General features: G+C 37.0%; 3 protein-coding genes and 1 pseudogene across 3 annotated transcripts; 2 read left to right on the top strand and 2 right to left on the bottom strand.

Annotated features, from left to right (window-relative positions):
• Nucleotides 1-1,060: 1,060 nt before the first annotated feature.
• Nucleotides 1,061-6,425, bottom strand: LOC104790679 (serine/threonine-protein kinase Nek5). The gene is made up of 14 exons (XM_010516460.3): nucleotides 5,851-6,425; nucleotides 5,671-5,737; nucleotides 5,514-5,579; nucleotides 5,373-5,419; nucleotides 5,203-5,248; nucleotides 5,013-5,093; nucleotides 4,892-4,934; nucleotides 4,741-4,790; nucleotides 4,286-4,367; nucleotides 4,156-4,205; nucleotides 3,861-3,934; nucleotides 3,626-3,677; nucleotides 2,882-3,526; nucleotides 1,061-2,792 (listed from the first exon to the last, which is right to left on the bottom strand). Exons 1-14 carry the CDS (start codon nucleotides 5,946-5,948, stop codon nucleotides 1,290-1,292), a joined length of 2,904 nt encoding a protein of 967 aa, XP_010514762.1. The 5' UTR covers nucleotides 5,949-6,425; the 3' UTR covers nucleotides 1,061-1,289.
• Nucleotides 6,426-8,919: 2,494 nt separating this feature from the next.
• LOC147942482 (uncharacterized) lies at nucleotides 8,920-11,788 on the bottom strand. The gene is made up of 3 exons (XM_087456075.1): nucleotides 11,140-11,788; nucleotides 9,788-10,686; nucleotides 8,920-9,435 (listed from the first exon to the last, which is right to left on the bottom strand). The coding sequence occupies exons 1-3, from the start codon at nucleotides 11,786-11,788 to the stop codon at nucleotides 8,920-8,922; spliced, it is 2,064 nt and encodes a 687-aa protein (XP_087312201.1).
• Nucleotides 11,789-13,158: 1,370 nt separating this feature from the next.
• Nucleotides 13,159-15,244, top strand: LOC104780272 (uncharacterized). The gene is made up of 4 exons (XM_019246696.2): nucleotides 13,159-13,566; nucleotides 13,712-13,968; nucleotides 14,186-14,637; nucleotides 14,733-15,244. The coding sequence occupies exons 1-4, from the start codon at nucleotides 13,445-13,447 to the stop codon at nucleotides 15,003-15,005; spliced, it is 1,104 nt and encodes a 367-aa protein (XP_019102241.2). The 5' UTR covers nucleotides 13,159-13,444; the 3' UTR covers nucleotides 15,006-15,244.
• A 1,247-nt stretch (nucleotides 15,245-16,491) lies between these two features.
• LOC147942481 (uncharacterized protein At1g43920, Chloroplastic-like) lies at nucleotides 16,492-17,848 on the top strand (annotated as a pseudogene).
• Nucleotides 17,849-18,184: the final 336 nt, after the last annotated feature.

Here is an 18,184-nt window from a genome sequence, read left to right as displayed (position 1 = left end):
TTAATGGTCCTTATTTATCTAATTTCGCACAAACGATTATGGTAATTAAGGTGATTAGTGAAGTGATTAAGACCACGGAAGGGAATTATTCATAATTTACGAGGTTCGCGTTCATTGTTGATTGTTAATTCATTCTCATGCTTTATTTGGTTTTACTTCTTGCATTCTAGTCTTTTTGCGCTTTTTAGCTTTTAAAACAATCAAAAACAAATCATACCTTCTCTAGATTAGTTTGAATCTTGTATCTATGGGGTGCAATCTTCATGTCTTTGTGGATCGATCTTTAACTCAACCTTTTATGGTTTTACTTTCTTTGTTATTAGTCGAAAATGAGCAAATCTCTGAAACTAGTTATAGTCTCTCTATTCCTTACACTTTATAGTATTCCAGTCTTGTTTTACTTCTTCTTGAAATGGAATTTTAATTATTTGTTCTAAGCTAAAGAAAAAGTAACCTGAATTGAAGTTTCATTTATACTAGGCGGGAACCCACTCTACGCTGCTAGTATTTTCTAATGTTATCATTGTTCCAGTTTTAAATTTGTATGTGTTCAATCTTATATCTTTGTCGATCGATCTAACTATCTAAGTATTCCTTGGTGTTCCATGCACTTTGTAGTCTTGTAGATTATTTAAAGGTTTCATAAATTTAAAGCTCAACTCACTTGTGCATTCTCTAGTGTTGGATTAAATTAGCGTGTAAAAATAAGTTTCCTGAATTCAACCAACACTAGAGAATGCAATAGAAGTCTATGATGTCCTCAAAGTGGAACGGTAAAAAAAAAAAACATACGGCAATGATCGTTCATCGGGTGTACAAGATCTCCCACCAAGATAGTATTAACAGAGTTGAGCTTAGGCAAGGTGTTGCATAGTTGATTCTTGTATCTTATCTGAAATTTAGTTTAGCAAATCACCGAGTAACTTGTTTGTCGTGAGGAGACCAATGCAAGATTAAAAGAACCAAATGGAGTGTCATGACATGATTCTGCTATATCCATATCGTTGATTTAGATGAAAATGTTGCAACAGTCAATGAGTCGATTATAAACAGAAACATAAAGAGGAACAAATAATCAACCAATAATCCCAGAGTCTGTATATACAATATTGGAAACACTTAACATCGATGACGGTGGCTGTACTTTCAAAATTTCGAAAATGGATGTGTTTTGTTGTTTGTGATTCTTTTTACTGAGCGAATTGTTACTTTATGAAAATATGAACTTTATAGAAAACAAGTAACAAAGAAGAGAGTTTAGTTGTAAATGCTTGTATGTTACTTTACCTTCATGATACATTTCTGGAGCTGCCACTGTTATTATTATTGATGTCTTCGATCATCATTCCTTTAAGACTCTTTGCCAACCAAATAGCGGTTTCTCTAGGCGAAACTTTGTTCTTCCCGAACGGCTGCAACACAATGGCTAGCTCTTCGAGCCTGCTCTGTTCCAGCAAATCCGCAGATAGTTCCAATAGACCTTCAAGCGCCTCGGCTCTCTGTCTGAACGACTTGATGTCCAATGTCTCTTTCACAGCTGGAGCCGGAGTTGTTTCCTCATCAGGCATGAATGAGTTGGGTCTTGTCTCAGCTGGTGAAGAATCAGAGCAGGATTTAAAGCTCTTTGTTTCTGAGTAGTTGGTGATGGGATCTGGTACTTCAGGGCGGGTCTCAGTTCTTGAGTCATGCTCTGAGATGATCGATCTAGTGGTGGGTGATTCCGAGGGAGTTGCTACTTTTCTCACCTCCATTTCATCTCTCACAACGTTTATGAGTTTCCCCATGTCGACGGTCTGTACACCGACTTCAACACTTTCCATTACTGGCTGGTCGCTCCCCACACGGAAGCTGCTGTGTCGGATAACATGTATGAAATCGTCAACAACTGGATGAAGATGGGAATGATTGTTGTTCTGCTCAAGAGCTGAGTTCTGAGACACAAGGCCTGTTTTGTTATCCGAGTGGGAACTCGCTTGCACTTGGTGGGAGCTTGTTTTGTTATCTGAGTGGGAATTCACTTGGTGGGATGGTCCTACATGCAAAGGAATTGGTGCAGCTGCAGGAACAGAGGAGATGAATTCTTTGACTGTGAATTTGTCATCACCGTGGTGTCGTTGTGATGCATTAGGCTCGTAGCTCTGCATTGTTGCAGGGCTATCATCTTTCTGCAGAGTGGGCGAGCTTTCTTCTGGATGATGACGATAGGCAATAGTGTTTTGAACATCGGAAACAGTGTCAGGAGTTTCGTTTAGCCGGATACTGGTGCTGTGTTCTTCTCTGCGGATCATCATCTCTGAGGAGATTTCTGGAAATGAAGACGAGTATTCACTGTGACAGGATCTTCTGTGGTCATCAGGAGTTGTATGTTCTGACGTGTCGATATATGGGGTCGAAGCATCATCACAGAGTTCAAATGCCTGCATGGACAACGAAGACGATATTGAGTTGCTGCTCTCACTCTGCATTCCTTTGGAAGATCCGACAGAGTTTCTCTTTGGCTCCGGCGTATTCACAGGGGAAGCATGGACACGAGATTGATGAGAATTAGTTTCAGACTCTGACGGCACAGGTGGATGTTGCTTCATGGTGTCCTTGGCTGCCATATTTGGAATATCTGCTCCTAATTGTCTTGACTGCTGCGCTATCAAAGATGTTCTTCTTGGTAAAGTAGGAGGTGTTCTTTGCCTTCGCTTAATTGACATTGCCTCTTCGGCCTCCTGTTTAGCAGCAGGAGATGGTGAAGTTCTGTCGCTTCTAGGCTTAAGTTTTGGAGACGAGTCAATCACTGGCATCTGCACCACAAATTTGTCAAACGAAATCCTTTATATATCAACAAAAGTTGGGAACTAGAGAGCGAGAGAGAAAGAGAGAGAGAATATACATGATGCTTTGGCGGTATTGATCCTGGAGCCCTTGCGGAATCAGGAGCTAGCTTTGAAGGTGGGATAGGCGTAATTACGTTAGTCTTGGAGCCATGAGCAACGTCACTGAGTTTGGGAATCTTTGATGGAGTTTCAATATTATTCTTCTGAGTTGGAACACTAGAAGGTCTCCCTCGGTTAGATCTCATGGGTGAACCATTTTCTCTAGCTTTCTCTTCTTTCAAAACCATCATGATGTTCCTGATAGTTTTTGGGTGCCTTGGTTGAATAATGTCTGGTCGTTGGTCACTTTGTACGGGCTTTAAAACCCCATGGCCATCTGGTTTTGTTGCTGAAACACTCTGGACATTATCATTTTCAGCTGGTTGTTGCACATGCTCGAGGATGTCTTCATCATCGATAGAAGCTGAATCTGTCTCAGTGACTTTATTACCATTACTTGGAACCACATATCGGATATTTTTGTCACTCACATAGAAGTTATCTTTTTCACTTGAACTATTGCTGTTCTGGCTTTCAGCCATACTCCTCCGGCCCTCGCGAGAATTAAGAGGCTTTTCTGGAGTTATAGACGCTGCAGAAAGGGTTGGACGGTACTGCTCAACATATGGCTGCAAATAAGGATGCTTCAAAATATCGGAGGCCTGAAGAGATATGAAGGAAAAAAAATATGATTAGTTAATTTCCATTCCGGAGGATGAATGCCATTAAGCAGACAGTTTCTGGTCCTAGAAAAATCATACGTTTGGCCGATACTCGGGGTTCTTCCTTAACATCCCCTTGATGAGTGCTTTTCTGCAATATCAAAACAGAGCAAAACAAAAAAGGAGAGAAATGTTATATCATGTTATAAATATATCAGAGGACATATTTATAAAAGCTCATATCTTAGGGATGGTATTAATGGACAAGGCAAAGTGTCAAATCAAGAAATATAGAAGACCAGATTAGGCTTCAGATTAATAAAAAGAATCTTACAAAGATGGTGAATAGCACGGTGGCAATGGACCTATTGAGGAACGATTAACCTTACTTATAAGGCCTGCCATATCCTGAAACCATATATCACATAAAAGCAAATGCCATAAGGTACTTCGAAGAGATCAAATGCAGGGGTTTCTAGATCTGTTTGAGGCATAAACTTTGGTAACACACACAAGTCCATATTATAGCTCTTAACAATTTTCTGCTCTTCAAAAGACATAAACTTCTCGTAGGAATGTTACAAACAAGAAACATTTAGACTATCTAAATGAAATTAAAAAAGACTTACAAAAGCTTTGAAAGCAGGCCGATATGCAGCCATTTCATATATACAACAGCCTGTTCAATAACATAGAGTCTTAGCTTGAATGGCAATAACAAAATTCTTAGGCGTTACAGAGGATAGAGGTTGCATATACCTAGCGACCAGATATCTGATTTAAAACCATAAGGGATATCAGCAAGCAGTTCCGGGCACATGTAGTTTGGAGTTCCGACAACCTACATATAAAATTCCATGAGTCATAAACATCAATGCTATCACACTATGTATCAGTTCAGAAGCTTGAGAGCAATCCTAAAAATAATCATTATGTTCTTGTGCTATGCAATGAGAGGAATAACCCGTAACTGTTATAAACCTTAGTAACATATAATCTATTTTGATGCAGAATTGCTAATATTCGTTTGTTGAAAAGAAGCAATCTTCATGCATCAAAGTTTGTTGGCATAACCAGCATAACCCATATCAAAGGTGCTCAATTGCTAATGTGCCGTAAATACAAGCTGTATGCTAACAACGCCGAAACCTACGCACTACCAGGACAAATTCGTTCTCCTAGACCATATTTTAACAGAGACTTTTACAACATACCGAGGAAGTTAGGTCATCCGCCTTCATTGTTTTGGCAAGGCCAAAGTCCCCTGCAGACAACACATGAACACAAGATGAAACATAATTATTTAAAAATCCGCTTACATTCTGTTGCAGGTCAAATTAGGTGGATCATAAATCAAAAACGTACCAAGGCGGACGTCTTGATCTTTTGTAAGGAAAATGTTGGAACACTGGCAAGAACAGACTTCACAAATAAGTCCATACATTAATTAAGCATAACACAGTGATTCAGACAGCTAGATTTTTACCTTAAGATCACGATGAAGAACATAGTTAGAATGCAGATACTCAACAGCTAATAATAATTGAGTAAACCACTTGCAGAGTTTCTGCAAAAAAAAAAAAAAGAGAAGCAAAAACAAAGTCACCATGACTACTACTAATCAAATCAATCACCTAAATCATATTTATTAGAGAAACTTCTAAGTGAAAAAGTACCTCCTCAGGAAAATAAACACCATTTGACTTTTTCATCAACTCAGCCCTGTAACCAAAACCATTTGATTTTAAACGTATTCTTTGACTTCTGTGAACTAAACAACAAAAAAGAACCAAAAAAAAAAAAAGGACAAGTTAACTACAAAATCGTTAGTGAAAGTAAAACTCACATGTCTCCTCCTTCACAGTATCCAGTGACAATACAAACATAGCAACCCTGCATTTTCCAAATCAAAGCTCATGTCAAAATAACTAAATCTCCTTAAAGTCCAGAAAAAAAAAAAAAAAAAAAAATCAACTATAAAACTTACTTTCTCAACCCAAGCTTCTTTAAACTCCACGATATATGGATGCTGAACTCTTGCAATCAAAGCCATCTACATAAAAACTCACCAATGTTGTCAGAAAAAAAAAAAATCAAGAACTAAATCGTTTTCGAAATCTCGAAAAAGACGATTCAAAATTCACCTCTTGATGAGCAGATCTCCGGCAACGCTCCGTTTGTCTAGCTAATCTGATCTTCTTCAAAACATACCTAAAAACACACAACAATACAAACAAAAAAAAAAAAAAAAAAATCAAATCTATCTTCAAAGAAAGGAGTTTTAAAAAATTTTAGATACAATGGATGAAAAATCTCAAATTTACTTCTTTCTCTCAGCTTTATGATGAACTAAAATGGCGGCACCAAACGCTCCTCTCCCGATCTGTTCCATAAGCTCATACTGATCCATTCGTGACTCCATCGCTCTATCAAACACTTGCTTCTCTTCAAATCGCGATTTTAAGAACTTGCTTCTCTTCAACGTAATCTTACGCACTTGTTGTTTTCCCCTAACCTACACGCTTCGTTTTCCCTCAGAGATTCGAAACTGCTCGATGTTTATTAAGCATTGAACTTGAACCGCCGCAACATCAAAAAGTCAGATCCAAATTGTACTGAAGCTTTGTCTCTGATTCTGGATTCGTCGTCTCGTCTCTTTCGTCTTCTGTGTTTTAGTTCACTTGCAGAGTACGAATCTACAAGGGATCAAACAAAACAAAACAAAAATGTGATTCAGAGTAAAAATATTTTTATTTTTATTTTTTGTTGTTGTAGGTTTGACGTGACGAGACGAGATTAGGAGAGTAGTTCAGTCAATTTAAGTTATTTTGTCAATAAGTTGGTAAGTTAAAACTAAATTAATCAACGTGTTTTCTTACTAATTAGATTTATTCATTACAACAATAATAGCCAACTGTAGTAGACACATACTATGTAGTTTAAAGATTTCCCATACATATTTGATAATTATAGATTTGCATTTAAAACATATAAATGACCATATTATGACTTTTTTTTTGTTCTCCTAAATTAACTTTAAAAAATTATTAGACCTTTAATTAAAAAAATCTGTTGTAAAAGAATTTTCTATAATAAAAAATTATATGGTAATTGTTTTCGAAAAAAAAAAAGATAATGGATATTTTAAGATATTTGTCAAAACTCAAAATTTGGTATTTTAGCTAATTATGTGTTGTATATACTCTATCAAAATTTTAATATTTATCTGTTGTAAGGAAAAAAAGTCTATCAAGAAATAAATTCTGGTATTATTGGGGAAAACAATATGTGGTATTTTGAGGTGTTTCCCTAAGGGGATATTTTACAAAATGTAGTATTTTAACTAATACTAATTGTTATAGTATTTCCCTTCTATCTATCTCTGTTCCACTATATTTTTTTTCCAAAAAAAATAAATTTTATTAATTTAGCAAATGTCTTTACACAAAACTTTCAATAACCAAATTAGTTTTACTATCGAGTTAACATAATAAGCATTATCAATACATCTATGCTTAGTTAATGCATTTGCTACACTATTACATTCTCTTTTTGCAAATTGAAAAGCAGTTTGTCGTAATCGTAGAGACCACATAGCAAATATCTTTCAATAGATTTCGTACTGAAGCATTGGACTTTTGATCATTTACTAGATTTATTAACACTGCACTATCTCATTCGAAGACTATTGATTGATAACCTCTGATCCAAGCTTGTTGTAGGGATATTAGTAGGCTTTTTGTCTCGGCTTCTAGAGTTGATCCTGCATAAGATAGTTTAGATGCACCCCATACCAATGGTTCTCCTTGATGGTTCCTGAATATCCAACCGCATGTTCCCTGTTTTGTATGATCATTGTATCATGCGTCAAAGTTGCATTTAATAAACGGCTGTAAAGGTGGTGTCCATGTGTTTGCGGTTGTGATAATGTTATGTTGTGGCTCCTTAGGTCGTAAAGTTTTAATCCATTCTTTTGTTTTTGATTTTGCCATTAGAATTGTCTTGCTCGCACTTTCGCGGTAGTTATTGAAAACGACATTGTTTCTTGTTTTCCAAATGCGCCATAAAAGTGAAAAATGTAGTAGGGAATCAAAATTATTTGTTGTTTGAGATGATAGAGTTATGATTCCAAAGATGATCTCCTCTACATTAGCTGGTAATTGGTTGATATTTAGCAGAGATGTGTTGGACAAACGCCATGCCATAATAGCAAAAGGACATGAGAATAACGCATGGTGATATGTTTCATCTGGTTGGTTGCATCTTGGGCATATAGAACTGATATTCATACGCTTTGTGCGTAGGCGTGTAGTTATAGGCAAAGTCCTCGTAACAATGCGCCAGAGGAAATGTTTGATCTTTGGTAGAATCTTCAACTTCCAGATTTTGTTTTTAAGCTCCACCGATCCATGAGTTCTTGGTATTATTTAGCCAGGATCAAACGGATAATGTGTGAGAAACCAGTATCTTGTTTTTACAGTGTATTTGCCTGATTGTGAATAATTCCAAATAAGTTCATCTTTGTCTTTAACTTGAGACAAATGTATGTTTTGGACTGTGGCATGCTCTGTTTCTGGTATCAAAGAGGATAGTTTTTGTTGATCCCACATTCAAATATGACCAGTTGTGGATATGAGATTTTCGAGGGGCAATGAAGTATGAGGAGTTAAAGTTTGAATTGGTCTAGGAGGATCAGAAGCAATAACATTGTCTATACCAAGTCGTATATTTGCTCCATCTCCCACAATATATCGAGTGCCTTTTTTAAGAAGATCTAACCCGATTAAGATTGATGACCATCCATATGATTGGTTTTTCCTAGCACGAGCATCCAGTATAGAGTCATCTCTGTAATATCTGTTTTCATTACGCGAGCAAAGAGAGAATTGGGATATTGGATTAATCTCCATGCTTGCTTAGCTAGTAGGGCATCATTAAATTTTGCTAGATCTTTGAATCCCAAACCTCCTTCCTTTTTTGAAGTTTGTAGTTTCTTCCAAGCTATCCATGGGATACCTCTATGGTTTAACGATTTTTCCCACCAAAAGTTTATTAAAAGTGATTCTATCTCTGAAGTGATTCCTAATGGTAGTTTAAAACATGACATAGCATAAACATACATGGATAAAGCAACTGATTTTAGCATGATCTCTTTTCCTGCTGGTGATAATTTACTTGCAGTCCATCCACAAGTTCGTTTTTTTAACTCTATCAACAATGTATGCAAACATCTCTTTTTTCTTTTGACCAAACTGTTCCGGTAAACCGAGATACTTACCTCCTCCTCCATGATTTGGGATATCTAGGGTTGCCATTAACCGAGATTGAGTTGTCCCATAAACTCTGCTTCCAAATGTTATCATTGACTTAGAAGTATTTATTTTTTGACCAGACTAGTACTCGTAGATATCAAAATCATCTTTTAGAACTTGGCAATTTTTCCTATTAGCTTTGCAGAAAAAAAGACATTCATCTGCAAATTGTAAATGTGTGATGCTTGGAGCTCCATTACCAATTCGTATTGCTTGGATATCACCTTCTTGTTCCCTTGATGTGATTAAATGACTTAGAATGTCTGAACATAGAATAAATAGATAGGGAGATAACGGATCTCCCTGTCTAATGCCCCGAGTTGGTTTAATATGCCCATATGGTGATCCGTTGATAAGAACCGAGTAGTTAACAGAGGTTACGACCTCCATAATCCAACCTATCCACCGATCACAGAAGCCAAATATCTTTAAAGTTGTTTTGATGAAATTCCATTCTACGCGGTCATATGCTTTACTGACATCTGTTTTCACGGCCATGTGGGTTTGAGATACTCGTTTCCGGACTTTCAATGACTGCATAATCTCATGTGCAATCATTACATTGTCTTGGATAATTCGGCCAGGGATAAAAGCTGCCTGTGAGTTTGAAACAATATCATTCAGATGTGGTTTTAGTCGTTGGACTAAACATTTAGACAATATCTTGTAGAGAACATTGCATAATGCTATAGGTCGGTAGTCTATAAGAGTTTGTGGATTTTCAATCTTTGGAATCATGCATATGTTAGTATGATTTATGCTAGGCTTCATGAATGAGGTTTCAAAGAAATTTCTAACTTCTTGAATGACTTGGGGACCAACAGTTGTCCAACAACTCTTGTAAAATCTTGTTGTTAATCCATCTGGACCTAGAGCTTTGTCATCACCAATCGAACATACAGCTTGATATTTCCTCATTTGTAAAAGTTCTAGTTAAAGTATCATTTGCCTCATCCGATGCTCTTGGAGCAAAGTCCGTGAACACTGTAGGTGAAACATGGTGACCTGAAGTTGTGTAAATGTTTGTGAAAAATTTTTTAGCATGGTCTCCTACTTCTTTATCTCCTTGATGAATAAGCCCTTGGTCATCATTGATTGAGCTGATCCAATTCTTAGCAACTCTTATCTTGGCACAAGCATGGAAAAAATTGGTGTTTCGATAACCGGAAGTCATCCACTGATTTTTGCTTAGTTGTTTCCAATGTGTTTCCTCATCGGTATAAGCTTTAGTAAGAACGTATTGGAGGTTAGGGATTGTTTGTCGTATAGCAGGAATTGTACTCTCCATTGCATAGTTTAGTTTTGCTTGAAACGTCACAATTCTTTGCTCTGAGTTTAACCGATTTGTTCGTTTTAGGCTTACCATCGCCTGTCTGAAATTCTTTATGCTTTGGTTGATTGGTACATCCATAGAATCAGAACCAGATAGCCATCCATTCTTAACTGTTTCTTGAAATTTTGGAACATCGACCAATCGTTTATCAAACTGGAATGACCATCGTTTGTGTTGTGTGAGGTCTTTCAGGTCCACAAGAATCAGTTTATGATCAGATCCTGCAAAGTCCAAGAAGTAATTCTCTGCATTCGGGAAACTTGCATCACCAACAGAATTAAACATGGCTCTATCGAGGCAGCATTGGATGGTGTGAGAGTGTCGTTCTCCAACCCATGAGAATGGATTACCTATTGAACGGATATCTTGTAGGTCACATATAGAGATCATGTGTCGAAAGTCCCTGAATGTCCATTCATCACGTAATGGACCACCTAGTTTTTCTCTGTTGGTAGTTATCTCACTGAAGTCACCAATCAGTATCCATGGCGTATTTCGTGTATGTGACATTTGTTCTAAACGATCCCATAGTTCATGTCTTTCACTAGGATTAGGATGGCCATACACACAACACAAATAAAAAGATAATTTTATTATAGTTAACTGAAACATCAATGAGTCTCTCATCCTTAGAAATCAAGGAGAGAGATACATTGTCATTCCAAAACAAAGCTAAGCCATAAGCCACCACTCCTACCTTGAGGGGGCTGGATAATAAAGTTTGCAAATCCTAAGTCACACTTAAGTTTAGTTATTACATCAGATTGATTGAGAGTTTCAGATAGAAATACCATATCACACTTAGTACTAAAACAAAGTTTTTTAAAACGAGAAATAGTTAGCTGTGGACCAATCCCTTGACAATTCCATGAAAGGATATTCATAGTGGATCTATTGGGGGTATCGCCCCCCCCCCCCCCCCCCCCCGCGCCTCCGTCGAATCCTTTGTAAACAGAACAAGAACCTACCAAAGTTGTTCGTTGATTCTTTGTGTGGAGCTGATTCAGGACCATCAACTCCTTCGTTGCTTCTGCATTGTTGAAAGAAATCTCGAACTCCACTCTCTTCAGCAATAAAACATATGTTCTTTTGGAAACGTAAAGGATCATCTACATTCCAGTCAATCCTAACTCGTACTGCCCCATTCTCATTATAGTCTACCTCGGATACATATCCTAACTTGTTCCCTACCCATCTAGCCATAGCATTTGTTAAGCAAAGGGTTGGAATACCATGGATTTGTACCCAAAAGGGGATGATTTTCATGTTGGTCTCACTGATATTTGGGTACCACCGATGCGTAGTAACCATCCAATCGTTGAAGGACCATGGTCCCCTGCGTAGAATGAGATTAAGGGAATCTTCAGATTGGAAACGAAATTGAACTCGTCCGCCCTCAAATATCCGTCCTACGCATTCATCAGCGAAACTCCAAAATCTTGGAATTTGTTTGATGAGAGCACGGAGATTCTGTTTCCTTGGATTGACCGGAGTCACCACCAGAGTGTGACGATTAACAGCAATTGCGCGGGTGAGGAATTCTGGGGGTAAGGAGATTGGAGCATCGTCAATACCCAAATCCAAATTTTGAACGGATTTACGAAGATAATCACTCATTGTTTTCGTAAAGTGGGTGATAGAGAATGGTAATTGGAAAGTCGTTGAAAAAAAACGAGGGAAGAGAAGAGATTTATAGGAGATCCATGGCGGTTTCTGTTGTCGGTTACCACCCGTAAAAAGGGCAGACACATAACTGTCAGAAGAAACTGACAGAAAGAAACCGCCGATATGGATCCCCAAATCAAGAGGAAGGAAAATATCGGTCGGAAAATTACTCCTGATCGGAGACAAGATCGGAAAAGGACAAATGGAAGATGGTTGGGTACAATCGCCCAAAAAATCGTCTTTCATTATTTGAATTCGTCCGCCCAAAATTTTTACTATATATATATATATAATACTCTCTAATTAAAAACACAAAGTTTAATAATTACATTAATTGTATTTTTCTTTTGTCTTTTTTTTTGCAATGAAAACATCATTTGTATTAAATTAGAAGAAAAAATCAACAATAGAAGGAAATACTGTAGAATATTAAAAATCATAAAACATAAAATTAAATTAAATTAGGCATTTAAAATTGGAAAAAATCTAACAAAATATAACAAAAAAAAGTTCTAAAACATTTTTCACAACGGGACATGGAGTAATATAAATAAGAGCTTTAAATCAGTTTTTTTTCTTTCTTTTTTTTCCTTTTTTTAGATCTTTCAAAAAAATGTGATAGATCATACGTAGATATGTCAATGATTGTAGCCAAAGTTTTAGGATGTATTTGGGTCAAGATATTTGGATTTTAAGGTTAAATCCATATTTGTCTATGTCTATATATAGCTTTATAGCTTATCTAGATTGATTCATGTGGGTTGTAGACTTGTAGCCTTTGTAGGTTAACTTATACATTTGTCATCCCATTCAACCTCGTATATTTATAGTTGTTTTATTTATATAATAGTGTATGTAGTAAACAAATAAAATTAAATTATATATGAAGGAAAATAATAGTATGGGAGAGAAGTAATAGTATAGATAGAGATTTTGTTTTGTTTTCTTCTAATGGTAGAACTAGAAGTATTACAATCCAACAAATTTATAGTACAAATCTTATCGGATTTTTATACGCTAATGTCTTTGATCTTTGTAATACTCTTATAATTTCAAAAAAAAAAAAAAAAAAACTCTTTTTTTGCGTCAAATTCGCAAAGCATTGATTATTTTCACAGTCTAATCTTTTTTTTTTCTTTCTTGAAAATCATACCAGTAAAAATATGTGGTAAATCAAAGGCTTTTTACTGTTGACTTTTATGTGGTAAATGTTACCAAACGGTTGAAGAACCACTGTATTAACCGGGGCAGGAACGATTGCAGATAAAAAGAAAAAAAGAAAAGTCAACAAAGATGTTCCCGCTTAAATTCAGGCCACTACTGGGCCTACATCCCAAGTTTAAAAGCCCATTTGAAAAAATTAAGAAATTTGCAACGAGTGAGGATCAGGGGGAAGGGAAACACGGCAGGATCCTTCCGCCGTGGGGGACGTCGCTTCTGACGTCACTCAAACACGTTAACCACACACAATTAAGTTTTTATTCCTCCTCCTCTCCCTCAACTTTAATACACCTATTTAATACAGCTGTGTCGGTATGTAGTTGAAATCGAAATTGGAGAATTCGAGAAGTTTTTATTTTAACAAGTTGGATTTGAAATCGCGAAGATATGGAAAGAACAGAACCTGAATCATCAAAGGGGCGGAGAGTGGTGGTTATCGGCGGCGGAGTCGCCGGCTCTCTTACCTCTAAATTGCTTCAGTTCGATTCCGATCTCACCCTCATCGATCCGTAAGCTTGTTTATTAATTCTTAATCATCGTTTTAATCTTAGATTACAGAATAAACTCTGATTTTATTCTGTCTTAATCTTTGATTAATCTCGATTAGGACATGGCTTAATTTGATTAGTAAAATGTGTTTGGTAATAATAATAGGAAGGAGTATTTTGAGATTACATGGGCAAGTTTAAGGTCAATGGTGGAGCCATCTTTTGCTGAAAGATCAGTGATAAACCACAAGAAGTATTTACAAAACGGTCGTGTTGTGACTTCTCCAGCTGTTAATATCACAGACACTGATGTTGTTACCGCTGATGGGCTTGTCTTTGGTTATGATTACCTTGTCATTGCTACTGGTCACAATGATGTGCTTCCCAAAACTAGGCAAGAGAAGCTTTCTCAATACCAAGCAGGTATATGATCTTTCTTCGATTTGCACAAGTTTTGTTGTTTGTTTTGAGAATGCTTCAAGTATGAAGCAAGCGTACTCTGTCCTGTGCTAACTATTAGCTTAGATATTGAGTTCTTGTGCGTAAATAAGCTTTGTGAATTAGGATGTAGAACTTGTATCCGAGGAACTATGGATGGTTTGGTTTATGTTTGCTTACACTTGGAACTATTTGGTTGCAGAGTATGAGAAGATCAAGTCCTCTGAGTCGATTCTGATTGTTGGTGGAGGCCCGTCGGGTGTGGAGCTTGCTGCGGAAATAGCTGTTGATTTCCCAGAGAAGAAGGTTACTATTGTACACAATGGACCGAGATTGCTGGAGTTTGTTGGCCAAAAAGCTGCAGACAAGGCATTGGATTGGATGAAATCCAAGAGAGTTGAAGTGCTATTGAACCAAAGGGTTGATTTGAAATCAGCTTCGGACGGAAATAAAACATACAAAACATCAGGAGGTGAAACGATACACGCAGATTGCCACTTCCTTTGCATTGGAAAACCTTTGTCTTCAGAATGGCTTAAGGGAACTCTTCTGAAAGATAACTTGGATGGCAAAGGAAGGCTGATGGTTGATGAGTACTTGAGAGTTAAGGGTCGCAAGAATGTATTCGCAATTGGTGATATTACTGATGTCCCGGTAAGTGTTGTGGCATATTTAGTAGTATCAGAGTGTTTTTCTTCTTTCTTTAACTACTATAACATGTCAGCTGATATATGTGATTACTATGACAGGAGATGAAACAAGGCTACATTGCTGAGAAACACGCCTCTGTGGCTACAAAGAACATAAAGCTGTTGATGTCTGGTGGGAACGAGAAGAAGATGTCGAGTTACAAGCCTGGTCCAGATATTGCCATAATATCTTTAGGAAGAAAGGAATCAGTGGCTCAGTTCCCATTCTTGACAATCTCGGGTTGCGTTCCTGGTTTGATCAAATCCAAGGATCTGTTTGTGGGGAAGACGAGGAAGGCGAGAGGGTTGGATCCTAATGTTGTGGAGCCTTGAAAGATTGTGTTTATCAGTTTTAAGTTTCTTCATGAGATTCTTGTGCAGACGCTTTGGTCTTCTTTTTCATTTCATGTTTGCTGTGTGTTGATTTGGTTTAGTCCTTTTTTCTTGGTTTTCACAGGAGAGGGTTTTGGTGTGATTTTGTGTCGTATACTGAATTTGTGCATCTTAATTTGGCCACACTACTTTGTATCAGTGATACTACAGAGTACAAATTGATAAAGCATTCAAGAAAATGAGACTACCGACATGTTTCTAAATAAGTTCAAGTTAATGCCCATTCTTGCAAAAAACGTCTTTTTCATACCTGGACAATTACGATATGTTGAATTCATACATTTGACTATTGATTGTGTTTAAATATACATGTAGTTTTAAAATATTTGAATTTCATACGTGAAGTTTTGATTTTGTGCCTAAATATACATAAACTTTTGATTTTGTGCTTAAATATACATAAACGTGTTTAATGAGTAACTCTGTTAGTCTTTCCGTTAATTCACTATGACGTGGAATCCACGTGTACAGAAATAATGAAACGACGTCGTTTTAAATTATATTGGAATTTAAAAATTGAAGCAAATCGACTAAGGCTACCATGGAACCCAAGACCTTCAACGTACAAAGGAAAGCTAAATACCATTGAGCTACATAACCTATTGTTACAATTACAACGAATATCTATATATATAACAAGAATGGTGGTTCATCTTCTTCTTCTCTCTAACCCCACATGCCTTTTCCCTCTCTGTTTTCTGGCGAGTTTCTCCAGGAAAGCAAGGTTTCTCCTGATGAGTACATGTTTCCTTCGGTTATCAAAGCATGTGCGAGATTGGAGAATTGGTTTATGAACAGATGCTGGAGATGGGTTTTGAATCGGATTTGTATGTAGGTAATGCAGTTGTGGATATGTATTCCAGAATGGGATTGTTGGGTAGAGATCTTGTGTATTGGAACAGTTTAATTTCTGGGTATAGTTCCCATGGTTACTACGAGGAAGAAGATGTGGGGTTAGATTGAAGAAGATGAACCGTCATTGTTATATATATATATATATATATTTTGAAGTTACTACAAAATCGGGAGAATGTCATAAAAAGCCTGAACTCTTCATTTTCGTTGAATTAAAGCTTGAACTTTGTATATGGTGAATTAAATCACGAATGTTTTGTTGACTTACCTTTTAAATCTCCAACTTTTGTTGACTCGGCCAATTTAAGCACGACATTAACTCACTAAACGGAGAATTTAAACGCGGTTAAGTTTCTGTCAATGCAACCGTTAGCAGGTAAACCACAATCGTTTTAAGCAAAACGAAAACCCCCAAATCGTAAATCAGTTTCTCTTTCTTAGAACGCTAAAAATTAAAAACCCCCAAATCGCAAATCCTCTTCTTCAATTCTTCGATTCGTCTCTATTTCTTTTCGATACCTCTTTATATCTTCTCACTTTCAACCGATTTTGATTTATTTTTCCAATTACTATGAGTTCTAGCTCGGAGACATCAGTGATAATTGGTGGTCGTGGATTGCCCTCGAAGTGTGTTTGTGGATTAAGTGTATTCAAATTTACATCAAAAACTCAAGATAATCCTGGCCGTCCATTCTTCCGTTGCATCAGCAAGCGAGATGCAAGCTCCATGACAAGCAAGAGAGATGTAAGTTCAAGCTCATGGTTTTTGTTATTTTGTTTCTCTGTGTTATGGTAATGGTAATTTTGTTTGTTATGCATTAGGGTCACCTTTTTAAGTGGGTCGAGGATGCCCTCTATGAGGAAGTTGAAGATGCACTACCTAAACTATGAATCATGGCAAATGAGATTGTCAAAGCCAAAGCTGAGTTAATTGAGCTCAATGTTGCTATGCAAGATTTGAAGGAAGGTGCAATGCAAAGGAAAAGAGACATCTACAAGCTTAAACTGTTGTGAAAATTGTGTGTTCTGTGGCTTTGTATAATGACAATTTTCATTGTTTACCTAATGGTTGGTGAAGTAAAACAACCCAAGTTTGTTCTCGGCTATAAGTGTTGTTTACTTGTACGTTGGTTTGTTTGGTTGGTAATGAAATCAGTTTGTTTCGTTGAAAGAGCTACACATGGTTCATTCATAATAAAAGACAGAGTTATGGTTCATTCAAAATAAAAGAGTAACTAAACAACAAAAGAGACATCATTCATGGTCTAACATAACTCATGTGACAACAAAAGAAACATAACTCACGGTCTACAAACTGCAAAATAAATCATACATCCTAACTTGAGCATTGAAACCATGATGTCCAGCCTCCCAACGATGGTTGTCTCTGTGGTGCTTGTTGTTCCCATTGTGGTGCTGGCATATGTGATCCTTGCGAGGGTTGTGAGCCTTGTTGAGGTTCCCACTGTGTTGCTTGTGGTTGTGATTCTTCTTGCGACTGTGCTTGTCCTTGTCCAAACAATGCATTCCTTGGTTCCTATATTAACCGAGAAATTTAAATTTAACATACATAAACCAGGAAATTGTTGTGTTAACATACATAAACCAGTCCTAATTGTCGGATAGTATAGCTAGTTTGCTTCCATCACCAAGACCCAAACTAGAAGAGAGCAACCTCATAAACCAGTCCCAATTGTCATCATTCTCAATCTCAACCATTGCCCAAGCAATTGGGACTATCCTATTGTCTCTATCTCTTCCAACTGTAGCTAATAGATGTCCCTTTATATCCCAATTCAAGAAAGCACCATCTATTCCTAATATGGGTCTACATATTTGCTTCCATGCATTTGATCGGAGAATTTCAGCTTGATAATCCCAAAGGCGTGAAAAGTGTTCTTGATGACCAGCACTCGATTCTCGCCTAAGTCTAGATTTTGCCTTTGAGCATTGTTCTTCACTAACTTCCAGGTTCTATTCTCTCTTAATCTCTGCTTTCATCTCTTGTTTGGTAATCTTTGAGTTTTTTCTTAGCCTCTCTGAAAATAACCAAGCTATTGTTCCTCGCTTTAGCATGTGACTGTAACCTGACCTCACACATCTATGCTTACCATCATACCGATATATCTGCATCTTGTGTTTCTTCTTATCATAAGCACAATAACATCTCCATAGGCATTTACCTTTCTCGTCAACGTAAGTACATCTTGCCTCAATCTTCATAGCTTGCGATCTATACAACTTAATGTCATATCTAGTTTTAA

This window comes from Camelina sativa, chromosome 6 (genome assembly GCF_030686135.1).
Source record: "Camelina sativa cultivar CO46 ecotype springtype chromosome 6, ASM3068613v1".
Taxonomy (NCBI): domain Eukaryota; kingdom Viridiplantae; phylum Streptophyta; class Magnoliopsida; order Brassicales; family Brassicaceae; genus Camelina; species Camelina sativa.
The sequence above is the reverse complement of the archived record's forward strand: the minus strand, read 5'-3'. Positions and strand labels throughout refer to the sequence as shown.

Excerpts from the sequence above, each read along its gene's own strand:
- LOC104790679 (XM_010516460.3), bottom strand. The coding sequence starts at position 5,948 with ATGGAGTCACGAATGGATCAGTATGAGCTTATGGAACAGATCGGGAGA. Across the intron at positions 5,420-5,513 it reads AAGAAGCTTGGGTTGAGAAA|GGTTGCTATGTTTGTATTGT; the intron begins GTAAGTTTTATA and ends TGGAAAATGCAG. Across the intron at positions 3,935-4,155 it reads GGCCTGCTTTCAAAGCTTTT|GATATGGCAGGCCTTATAAG; the intron begins GTAAGTCTTTTT and ends ATATGGTTTCAG.
- LOC147942482 (XM_087456075.1), bottom strand. The coding sequence starts at position 11,788 with ATGAGTGATTATCTTCGTAAATCCGTTCAAAATTTGGATTTGGGTATT. Across the intron at positions 10,687-11,139 it reads AGAATCAACGAACAACTTTG|AACAAATGTCACATACACGA; the intron begins GTAGGTTCTTGT and ends GGGATCGTTTAG. Across the intron at positions 9,436-9,787 it reads CTCCAAGAGCATCGGATGAG|GCAGCTTTTATCCCTGGCCG; the intron begins GCAAATGATACT and ends TCAAACTCACAG.
- LOC104780272 (XM_019246696.2), top strand. The coding sequence starts at position 13,445 with ATGGAAAGAACAGAACCTGAATCATCAAAGGGGCGGAGAGTGGTGGTT. Across the intron at positions 13,969-14,185 it reads GCTTTCTCAATACCAAGCAG|AGTATGAGAAGATCAAGTCC; the intron begins GTATATGATCTT and ends ATTTGGTTGCAG. Across the intron at positions 14,638-14,732 it reads GTGATATTACTGATGTCCCG|GAGATGAAACAAGGCTACAT; the intron begins GTAAGTGTTGTG and ends TTACTATGACAG.